General features: G+C 38.4%; 2 protein-coding genes across 3 annotated transcripts; one reads left to right on the top strand and one right to left on the bottom strand.

Moving 5' to 3' along the window:
- Positions 1 to 833: 833 nt before the first annotated feature.
- On the bottom strand, positions 834 to 4,823 carry c20h2orf81 (chromosome 20 C2orf81 homolog). 2 transcript variants are annotated; one of them, XM_007562594.2, is made up of 4 exons: positions 4,717 to 4,823; positions 3,562 to 3,804; positions 2,920 to 3,096; positions 834 to 1,908 (listed from the first exon to the last, which is right to left on the bottom strand). In XM_007562594.2, the coding sequence occupies exons 2-4, from the start codon at positions 3,787 to 3,789 to the stop codon at positions 1,072 to 1,074; spliced, it is 1,242 nt and encodes a 413-aa protein (XP_007562656.1). In that variant the 5' UTR covers positions 3,790 to 3,804; positions 4,717 to 4,823; the 3' UTR covers positions 834 to 1,071. The 2 variants fall into 2 exon arrangements, with proteins under 2 accessions (XP_007562656.1, XP_016532362.1); XM_016676876.1 differs by lacking the exon at positions 4,717 to 4,823 and adding an exon at positions 4,496 to 4,645.
- Positions 4,824 to 4,841: 18 nt separating this feature from the next.
- wdr54 (WD repeat domain 54) lies at positions 4,842 to 9,809 on the top strand. The gene is made up of 10 exons (XM_007562626.2): positions 4,842 to 4,971; positions 5,166 to 5,430; positions 6,095 to 6,157; positions 6,274 to 6,340; positions 6,787 to 6,843; positions 6,915 to 7,042; positions 7,211 to 7,311; positions 7,611 to 7,773; positions 8,909 to 8,983; positions 9,419 to 9,809. Exons 2-10 carry the CDS (start codon positions 5,206 to 5,208, stop codon positions 9,548 to 9,550), a joined length of 1,011 nt encoding a protein of 336 aa, XP_007562688.1. The 5' UTR covers positions 4,842 to 4,971; positions 5,166 to 5,205; the 3' UTR covers positions 9,551 to 9,809.
- The last annotated feature ends 1,518 nt before the right edge of the window (positions 9,810 to 11,327 follow it).

The following is an 11,327-nucleotide window of genomic DNA, read 5'->3' as shown; positions in this document are numbered from 1 at the left end:
AGCTTTCACGCCTACGTCAGCAAGATAGGTTGCACGAGCACCGCTCTTGCGTCAGAGTATCTATTCATGAAACTGAGGGAATGTACCGCGGCTTTTATTTCGGTCAACAAAATGTTTTTATCCTTTCCAAATTTAATTAGGATTGCTAAGAATTTTATTTATGTAACATAAGGTTGTTTCTGTTTTCCAACCGAATAAAACATCTAATTTTCCGCTTAATTGGTCACTTATTTATACTCGTTCTATAATTGTTAGATTGTGTGGGGTGTTTCACACTTTCTGACTTGTCTTTTTATCACTAGATATGGTTCCCAGTCTAGTCACAGTCCCGGCCTATTTCTACACAGTCTAGTTTAAGCATGCATTGTTTCTGTTGGCTATCAAATCATAGTATTTACTTATTATTATTATTTTTTTTTGTCAGACGTTGATGTTAAATGTCGACTAAATATAATTTGTATTATGGTTGGTTTCTGTCATTACTCTTTGAGGCATGTTAATACGTTCTGGGCTCTTTGGCACCATTATCAGTTTTTACATGTGGGTCTGAAGTTGTATTTTCTGTTTCCGGAAGCAAAAAAATGAACGTGCTAAAGCCAGACTTTAAGTCTAAAAGCAAATAAAAGTCTTTTGAAAGAGATGAAGAACACAACCATCATTCAGCCAGGATGGTCACACTAAAACACAACATCTCTTCATATGCGATCTTCTGGTGAAGATGGCGGCATAAATGTTTTGGACAGCTGGAAAAAACAGAAAATAATCATTTGCAAAGGTCTCAACTTTGTCTTATGGATATCAGTCATTTATAGATATTTGCAAACACCAGAGCATTTGTTGTTTATTATTTCTTTATTTCACACAGAGAAAATCTTTTTAGAACGCTGACAATGAGAAAGGAAATTCTGATTACATGTATAACTTAAAATGTATGATTTAAAAACAAACTTTTATTACTACTTTCTCATAAAGGACAAAATATAACTTTCTTGCATTGCATTGAGCTTTTTTTCTTGTCATTAAGATCTAGATCATCTTTTTAAGCAGTGACAGTCATGTCAAGTCTTTCAATCAGGTGTCACAGTTCTTGGTCTGCGTTATTGGTGTGACTCGAGGTGTTGGACCAGCAGCAACCTGGTCAACTGAATATATCGGCACAGCAACATCACTCGGCATCGGCTTCAGATTGGTAGCCTGCGAAGGATAGCTCATTTTGGGAGGAATATTTTCAGCAGCTTGAGAATCCAAGAGAGAAACACCTTTGGCCAAAATCATCGTGTCGAGCCTCAGCGGGCCAAAGAGTTTAAGCCGTTCCTTGTCCTGCTTATGCAGATGGATGTTGTCGTAATGTCTTTGGTGAAACCTTTCTGGTGGTTCTTTGGAGATGGTCTTTGACGGTGTCTCTGCCCTTTTAGATTTCTGCTTAGTCGGTTTTGGCTCCAGTCTGGGTAATACACCAGATTTTCGGGGGCTAGGTTTTGCGAAGTCATTACTGACAATCTCATACTCTGGGCAAATGCAATGTCGAGGCAATCGCTTAGGATCCAGCTTTGGTATCGGCTGGAGGTCTTTGCAGCGATATCCCAGTGGGGTCTTGGAAGCGACGCTGTCTTTGTCTTCACCCTCTACCTCCACCTCCACCTCCACATCCTTTTTCTCTGACGAACCGGAGAGAGGTGGCAGTAGTTTCCTCCTAGTATCTTTGAGGGGCTTTCTCACCTGAATGAGCTTCTTTGTGTCACTGCTTTCTGGGGCACAAGTACTAGAAACATTGGATGTGAGGTCACTTTCATCCTTCTTCTCTTCCATTTCATCATGCTTAAAACCCAAGATTTTTAAGGAACCATGCCTAGATCGCCTTCGGGCACTTGACTCTGTGTGTGATGACTCTTGGTCACTACCAACGTCCTGTGAGAAAGACATAGAAAAACATTTAGACAGTGACTTGCAAAGGTTTTCATACCCCTTGAATAATTTTACATTTTATCACAATATTGCTCCAAACCTTAATGTAGTCTATTGGGATCTTATGCGATAAGCCAAGATAAAGTAGTGGATAACAGTAAATTGGAAGAAAAGTGGCACATGGATCTCAGCATGTGTAAAAGATAAAAATAAAAAAGTGGGGAACATTTTGTCTTTGCAGAACAACTCGAGCTCCATCAGATGGGATGGAGTCTCTAAGAACATTACCTCTTTCATCTTGCCACAGATTTTCAGATTTAGGTTTCAACTTTCTAAAATATGAATTTGCTTTGATTTAAATTATTCTGTAGTAGCCCTGGCTATAGGTTCAGAGCTGCTGTACCTCTGGATTGTAAACCTCCTTAAGTTTTTTGTGGCCTCAAACCTCCAGGATTGCCCTGTGTTTAGGTCCAATCTTTCTATCAACTCTGATCAGCTTCCCCGCCCCTCCTAAATACAAAATACTACCACCATCTTCCACTATAAGGACGGTGTGCTCAGTGGCATTTACAGTGCCAGTTTTCTGCCAAACACAGCTCTACGCGTGTAAGCTAAGGCATTTCATTTTGAGCTCACCTTACTATATTTATAATGAAATTAATCTCTTCCCAGGTCTATTCACTAGGATACTTTTGAAGGAAATGTGTAGCAAGACACTTTATTTAGGGGCATCAGAGTAAAGTCAATTAACAGGATGAACATCATACCTTTCTAATTATTTTTGTGCAAATACACTTGAAAACCAAGTATCATTCTCTTTGTTCTGCCCCATCAAAAAAAGAAAAACAACAAAACTCTCAGATCTCTAGCTATACCATTAGAAAACGTTAAAAGTGAGTAGGAATGCTCCTGCAATGTCGAAGATTTGAACACAAATGTATTTTCAAAACAAGATTTAAATAAGAGTTACACAGCCAGTGGTACCTGTTGTGAAGTGCAATGAGATTGACTTACAGTATGGATTGTAGGCACACATCCTTGGGCCCAGCAATCTGGAATAGTCGACAAAGGCTCAAGGTCTTCTGTTGAAGCTAATTCTTCTGGTTCCTCTCCTTGATCCAGGCACAAGATTTGGCACTCCACAGTCTCAGTGAGGTAGTTCTTGACCCAGGACAAACTGTATGGTACAAGCTTGAACGCAAAGACCAGCAACATACAGTCATATTCAACAAATTAAAATATGCGTTTCGATGAGGCTTGTTGGTCATATTAAAAGCAACTTTTAAAACAAATGGTTAGCCAGGTGTTAAATATATGTTCTCCTTAAGCCTCCTTTACAAAGGTACTTTGTAATTGCTGTGATGTAATATTCTAATTGTTTTGTTTTCATTTGCTGTGGGTAGAAAAATCCTCATAATTAATGGAAATAAAAGGTTGAAAACATCAGTGTGTGTTTAATTAATGTAGAAAACGTGTGCCACATAGTGAACTGAGTTAATAAAATCAATTACTTTTTAAATAGTATTGTAATTTTTTTTAAATGATAGTATGGAGCAAAAACAGATAACAAATAAAAAAAAAGCAATTTTTTGTCCAATGTGTGGCAGTTAATATTAAGTCGGTGATGAGATAAATTTAGACAATATGAAGTTTAACCTGTTTTTCAATGTATGATTTATAACAGCCATCCATGACTAGGCCTTGCAGGTCGTCCATTATGTCCCCCACTATTTCATCTGCATGGCTCAACATTTCCGTCCATTGGGGCCGACTGACTTGGCTGGGGTTAACAACTTCCTCCTCTTGCTCTGGCACTGGGACCTCCTTGACATTTGCCTTTCCTTTTTGCTTATCCTTCTTGCGGACCTGAGAGGGGCGTTTCATCTTGGCTTAGAGGCTCTGTAAAAATGAAATACAATCAGAAGAAAACAGTTGGAAATCATCCAAATATTGCAATTTAAACTCATCGAACATCTTGAAAGCAATATAATTAACAAATGATCCTGAAGCGTCAACGTCAGGATCTAGTTGTGTGGAATTCATCTCTTCCAAGTCTTGATTCAAGACTTAACAGACCTTTCTGGTTCTCCTTTTGTTTTGTTTGCAAGACAATTGAATAATTTTGCTTTAACTATTGAACCAAATTCCTGTATAAGAACGGCATAATGGGGACTTCTACCTGTCTACCAAAGTAAGCAATAAAACCGCCTTTTGTAGTCCTAAACACCTAATCTTCCTGAGATGATAGTGTCTAATGGATGAATCTAAGTTTCTTCAGTCATTAGAGATGGTAATGGCTGGAAGGAAAGATTTCCTACACCTGATATGTATTAAAGTGCATCTGAAGTATTCTCTGACTGAAAATATTCAGTTGTCACATCACACTTTTGTTAAAATCATACTAATGGTTGTGAATTATCTCCTTCATTTGATAAAAAAGCAGTGTTCCCTGTCGTATTTTATAGAGCGGTTCCCTTTAAATTCTCCAGGCCAGTCTGTTGTCTCAGTGAACAACACAGATGTATTTATGCTCCTTTACCACCTCCAATTTTTATGCATGTGTGCACCTTCTGACGGTTCTTTTCCTCACATGTTGCTTGTGAACAAGCGGCTTAAACACGATTATGCCGATTAGGTCTGACAGTTGTTAAATGAAGGAACGCCATATTGTTAAGTGGTGAATTAGCATCGTTTTATGATGACTAACTATCCCTGATTAAAAAGAAAGTGGTGCATCTTAACACGAGACTTCGCCCAATAAAAATGTATTTCAACAGATGGAACATTAGTAAGAGAGTATTTGAGACGTACCTCACTAATTTATACACGGAAAAAACTTTCTAAGTCGCTCTGGTACTCGTCACCCACACAATCTATGGTTGCTTAGCAACCCCCATGACGTAGCACGCAGAAGTGCGTTGTCTCTATGGCTGCGGAGGACGCATTAGTAATCCTGCCGCTTGCTTGAAAGCTGCTCTGTCTTTTGTATGCAATGTTTTATGAGAAAATACTCCATAATGACAGCTGAATACAAAGACAGGCTTTGACTGATCATCAGAAACAAGGGTATGAACAGTGCGTTTCGTAAAAATGTCAATTATAGTCTTAATTCATAGTATTTAATAGCAATCCTTGCTAACATTATTAGCATGCTAGACATAGCATTCACATTTGCTTCTAAGAAGCAACAGTTTTCGTGTATGTATCCTAAATTTACACCACCTGTTGTCTTCTGATTATTTATTTTCTTCTGTCTTTAGCGAACGTCAGTGAACGCAGTTTTTATAGTAACTCTGCGCCATGTTTCACAAGGAAAAGAGCATCCAGCTTAAAAACAGCGCATCGGCGCTGTACAACAACCTGAGCGTGCTTCGCATCGCTCCGAGGCGCCTTACCTATTTCACAGTCGTCCATGCAAACGTTGTGAACATGGTAAGCACGTCCTGGGACGGCCTCAACTACTCCCACCGTCAGCTGCAGTCCAAAGAACCCAATGTTGCCACAAGCACATCGCTCATCATGCAGGTTAGCCCATAGAGCAACCACAGCTGTGTGTCTCCATATCTGTTTTACCATCTACTCACAGTGATCAGTTTCTTGTGTTACATACATGGTTTGCGTGAAACAGAATAAAAGACATCTCAAAGTTTTCGTAACCATTTTGTAATTGATTGGCAAATCAACAGACATCACTGGCAAAGTTAAACATTAACATTTAGTAGGCTGAAAAATTGGCTCAAGAGAAATTGTCCACATGGTAACTGATCTTATAAGATTTTTATAACAACTATGTCAGCACAAGACCCACATACTCAGTTCAACTTGAGTGGCTCCTGTACTAGTATCACATTCTGAACCCAGGCCCACTTAGTTCATATTCGATGTGAATAACAATATTTTTGGGACTAACATAAGATATTGGCTCTGATATTTGGTAAGCTGTTTCTCTTAAAATTTTATGTAGCCCTTGTTACTGCCAGTTGTGTGCATGATACATCGACACTTGATGATGCTCAGCCACTCATAACAGACTACATCTGTTATGAGTCTGTTGTGAATAATGCTTAGGTAGAATTTTTTTTGGCAGTAATAATAATAATAATAATAATTAATAGAGAGGGCGAAGGTAAGTCTTATTTACTGTGACTCAGACCTTTCAATTTTAATCGAGTGAACTTTCTCACTACAGGCTGCTTTCTGTGCTTTACCCTCTCGTGATCTGCTGGTGGTGTCTTCTCAAAAAGGCATCCAGGTAAAGTCATTCTCCGTCACAGGCAGGAAATTCTTTTACACGACATGTTAGTTATACTTCTCAAAAAAATGTTCATCTTAACAGCATATTTTCTCCAAAACAAATCTGTCGTATAGATGTATGAATCTGACGGCTCAATCATGGTGTACTGGCATGCTCTGGACACGCCGGAAGCACCTACAGGTAAAACTTACATAATACACAGTCTGTTCATCAATCCACCCATTCATTTTTTGTGAGGTTAATTTGCACTGGAGAAGAATGAAATTAATCTATGTGAATATGTAAGCGGATATAACACAAGCACACATTTTAGTTATTGAAAATGCATTAAAACTTGATGCATTTTCAAAATACAAAAACAACTAAAACCTGGGGGTGCACTGACAATTTGGCCCCCCATTTCCATAATTTAGTGAGGTCTGTGATTGGCCGATACTTAAATGTGAAGCTGAACTTCTCCGCCGATCCTGTCTACCTCCGCAAACGTCCACAAAGGTCTAAAATTCAATCCGTGTCCTCTATTGCTCTGACAGAACCACGCCATGTCTGCACGTTTGCAGTGACTTTCTTTTATTACTACACTTATATCAGATCAAGCGTGCTAACCAGGCTGAATTCTGTTCCAGCACATGCAGTGTTTGCTCGAGGAATATCAGCCGTCTCTGACAATTACATATGTGTTGGTGAGTACAAAATACATATATATTTTACCATAAATGACCAAACTATTTAAACTGGTTATGTTGGTATCCAGGGGTTTCATCGGGGGCAGTTCTGGTGTTTGATGTTCCCTCTAAAGGGAGCAACATTACCCTGTCTGAGGTACTGGAGGAGCACAAAGAGGCCATCACTGATATTGCTTCAGAGTGTTCTGGCAGCCAGGTACATTGTGTATTTTTTTTTATTTTATTTTTTTTACTTTACAATTGTGTTATTTAGGAGTTGTTTCCACAAGTAATATTACCTAAAATAATTATATAGTACTATATGAACTATTTAAGAAGGCACAAATTGCATAATCCGTCCCGTTTACTGTCTTCATCCATTTAGGAGTTCTTAGCTAATCTGGTCACTGCAGATGACGGCGGGAACCTGTGTGTGTGGAAGTCTGGAGAGGAATTTCAACTACTTAACAAGATCCCTGGTTTAGAGTAATACCCTAACTGCTTTTCTTCTTTTATAATCCAAATTTCTTACACAAAAATTAGCTAAATTAAAGTCTTGTAATGAAAACCCAACTGTAAGAATTTATAACTTATCTTTCGTTGCTTCCCCTCCCGTCCCCTCTTTCTCTCTCTCTTTTTTTTTTAAACTGATGTGTTGTTTGTTACTTTTGGTCTTCAGTTATTTTAGCCTGTCCACTTTCTTTTGCTTTTATGCCATAACATCTGCTTGCTTTACTTTTAATTTCTGAATAATATCGATCCTCTGTTTTCCACTCGTCCCTCAGCATGACCTGCTCGTCTGTCAAGCTGTGGAAAGGTACGGTGTTGGCGGGCTACGGCACGGGTCAGATCCGTCTCTACGAAGCGGTGACGGGAATTCTTCATGCTGAGGTCAACGCTCACGCTCGCTGGATCTACTCTCTGGACATCGCTCCCTTTTCTGGTCTGGTAAGTTGTTATCAACCAGATATCCCGCATGAGATGCCCACTTGAAGTAAAATATAACAAAACAGGTGTATGAACACCTTTAAAAGTTCATGTTTTCTTGTGCATAAATTTGGCACGGGCCAGTATGAGATTCCACTTGTCGATAACCTTGAGTAAAAGCAACATCGTGCTACAGCATCTAAAGGAACCCTTCACACAAAAAACGTTTTAAGCAACAGTTATTCCTACTGCTGCATTAATAATATAACTTATTTATTACAGTTATGATAGCTTATTGAATTTAATGTAAACAGACTTTAGCAAAACGTTTGAATTAACGTTAGCTTTTTTAATGTAAACTTGCCTACCATGATGGAAATTTGTCACGCTGAGGTCAGCAGAACATTTCTGCTGTTCTGCTTTGTATAACGTAACACAAGTTTGACATCTGATAATAGCTGGTTGATTGGTCGGGTTATCTGCAGAGATAGAGCCTACAGTTGGAGAAAACCTTGATCGCTGTGGCACTTTCTGAAGGAGCTACTTTATTTGCATTTTTGTAACTTTTCAAACATTAAGTTTTTCCTGGTTTCAACTAAGTGAAGTATCTCCAGTATCAGCTTGTAACCAAGAAAATTATAAAGACAGTTAATCATTAAATTACCTTTAAGTGATTAAAATAACCTTTAGGGTTTGTCGGTAATCCAAGTGATCATATATCAGCTGTGAATGGTACAGGTGTTAAACACTATAACTGTTGTCAAGCATTTTAAATTCATGCTCTCAGAAATCATAATCTTTGCATACTAGAAATGAATCGGTTCAAATCACATAGAAGTTCTTATTATTTGTAGATGGCTTTTTGCTAATGTGGGTTAAGAGGGCTTAAATTGCAAATACTACATTCTTACTCACTTGACGTTCTTGCCGAGTAAAAATATTTTTAGAAAATTCTGTTGTTTTATTTTCTTTATTTAAAAGGAAGACTGTTTCCAATACATGACTAACTAAAAGTACTAATTCAAACACAACTTGGTTATTTGTAAATTTGGTTCATTTTAAACTTCTTTTCAACATGTCATGCTTGTGGGGGGGCAGTAAAAGTTCAGAAGCCATTGCACCTGCTTTACTCAGGCATCCTCTGCCTTTGGTTTAGCTCCTGTCTGCTGCTGAGGATTCCTTTGTCAGGGTTTGGCACCTGTCTATTACACCGGAAACCAACAGTGTGGAGGTAACTGATCAGTATGCAAACTACACTACTTTAATATATGTCTAGTGAGGGGTTTTTATTTATTCATCATGGGCATTAATGTCTTCAATTTTGGGCTTTTTAACATTGTATTTTCACTGTTCTTTTTTTTTAAGGTTTTAATCTGCTTCAGTCCATACAAGATAAAATTTAGACAGTCAAGCTCAGATATACATATACACACTGAAGCCACAGACGTTTGCTTTGACACACTGTAGGTTTTATGTAGCGGATGGATCATTAAAAGCCCAAAATAAATACGACACTTATGCTCATTTTGATGCAATGTAAACTTCTGAGCAGAACTGTAAATAAAAACCGTTTTAATTTGCTGTTCACTTGGTTAAATCTATTCTCCTGTATTTTCCCCGCCTCTGTGAACCAGAACCTAACTTTGTTTTTCTAACATCTTTGCAGATCGCTCACTTGCACAATGAATGTGTGACAGATACACAGATTTGTGGCGCTAAGTTCTGTGATGGAGATGGTTATGCTTTTGCAGTGACAGGTTATGATCTGAGTGAAATCATACGGTATGTACAGTCGTAGTTCTTTGTCATGTGTAAGGCTAAGGGCATGAATGTGAATTTGATATTTAGTACTTTCATATAAAGTGTATATTAAACATAGGTTTGTCAAAAGGGAGCATTTTGTGATTTTTTTTCTGTTTGCCTTTATCTGAAGCAGATTTTAAATGACTAAGTAATGTAAAGAATCTTAACTTTATGCGTCTATTTTATGTAGAAAGTTATACAAGTGTAGTTTTGTTTATTGTTTATGAAGGCCACATTAAACACTTGAAGATTGATTTTGTGTTTTGGCTTTAGTCTCTATTTCAGCATGTAAGCAGTAGATGGAGCTCTGGAGCAAACATATGTAGAAGGCCAGTGTTCGTGTAGTTCATACAAAGTCCACTAGAGGGCACGGTAGAGTTGCATAAAAAAATCTACTTTAGCCATATGAGAAGCTCTACATTGGGGCTGGCTAGTATTGCATGTGTGCAGATCTCAGTAGACACACTTCAGATATCAGTAAGTGTGGGCAGATCACAAAGGAAGGGTGGAGTGTTTATACTCTTTCTTTTCATTTTGCCCGTTTATTTGTGAACCAAAGATATTAAAATATTTAAATATGTTTAATATATGTATTCTCTGCCACATTGAATATTGTTATTATGGTACATTCATTTTATGACAATTGTTTGAAAATGATACCTCTCAATCAATGATATAATCAAATTACAAATATCTGTAGATTTTTCAAAATTCTTGGATGACTGAGAAAAGGCCTCTCTTCTCATGTAGTTCCACTTTAAGCTTGGGTCCTATATCACATGACTGCTGCAAAGGATCTTAGCTGTTCCTAGGACTGCACTGTAGGAACAGCCAGGATCTTAGAGTTTGTTCCTAGAATCTGGTGTAGCCAGTTCTCATGTTTGGGGACAGCTCAAATATCACCAATGACCACTGGAAGTACCGAGGCCTTGACTTTCCGTTAGGTATTTCTCAAGCTTCTCCTGTTTCTACTTCAGTTTGCTTTTGTTTAGGATTGGTACATCTGTCACTATTGCATTCTTTGCATGCGCACTTTGCTTGACAGTATTTTGGACTCAGTTTTTATGTGCTGTACTATTTCAGGGGCATCTTTGCGTAGCTTGCATCCTGTCTGGCATGGTAGACCATGACCTACTGCTCTTGTGACGCCATTATTGGTGCCTCTGTATTGTCCTTCAAGCAAGCCCCACTCAAGCTGTTGATAAGACTCCTTGATATCAACCACATCTTAACTTGTCATTAGTATGCACCATGTAGGGGCATGTCTTTCCAAGATGGTTCCCTGTGGTCCTAAATTGAATTCCTGCTGCCTGAGTCATTCACTTAGCAGATCATCACTGGGAGTCAGCTTGGTGATGTATTCTAAAATCTTTGTTGATTCATCCTGGATGGTGCTTTTAATGCCCACTAGACCTCTATCTCACTCCTTACTTGTCTTGATATCAGTCCATATCTTAAAATTGAGTGACAGACATATTGCCATGTTGGCTCAGACCTTGCCCTGATTTCCAGGACAGTCTGACAGGAAGTGAGCTACTTTACCAGGACACACATGGTTGTGAAGTGAGAATATTGAACTTCTGGATTGCTACTAAAAGAGAATACTATGGAAGAAAATACTTCTGTAACCTTAGATAAGGATTGGCTTTGATGTCATCACAGTGCTTCATCAGGTAACCAGGCATCACCATCTCTTCTCGTTGAGACGAGATAAGAATCAGGTCAGGCAGGTGTCCTGTTGAGTACGCATTAAATCCCAGAGTTCTAGTCTT

Source organism: Poecilia formosa, unplaced genomic scaffold, assembly GCF_000485575.1.
Source record: "Poecilia formosa unplaced genomic scaffold, Poecilia_formosa-5.1.2 Scaffold5, whole genome shotgun sequence".
Lineage (NCBI taxonomy): Eukaryota > Metazoa > Chordata > Actinopteri > Cyprinodontiformes > Poeciliidae > Poecilia > Poecilia formosa.
This window is presented reverse-complemented; position numbering and strand designations above follow the sequence as displayed.

Coding starts and splice junctions, on each gene's coding strand:
- c20h2orf81 (XM_007562594.2), bottom strand. CDS start 3,789: ATGAAACGCCCCTCTCAGGTCCGCAAGAAGGATAAGCAAAAAGGAAAG. Junction 3,097..3,561: donor AATCATACATTGAAAAACAG/GTTAAACTTCAT, acceptor TTTGCGTTCAAG/CTTGTACCATACAGTTTGTC. Junction 1,909..2,919: donor GTGTGCCTACAATCCATACT/GTAAGTCAATCT, acceptor TCTTTCTCACAG/GACGTTGGTAGTGACCAAGA.
- wdr54 (XM_007562626.2), top strand. CDS start 5,206: ATGTTTCACAAGGAAAAGAGCATCCAGCTTAAAAACAGCGCATCGGCG. Junction 7,043..7,210: donor CAGAGTGTTCTGGCAGCCAG/GTACATTGTGTA, acceptor TCATCCATTTAG/GAGTTCTTAGCTAATCTGGT. Junction 8,984..9,418: donor CGGAAACCAACAGTGTGGAG/GTAACTGATCAG, acceptor ACATCTTTGCAG/ATCGCTCACTTGCACAATGA.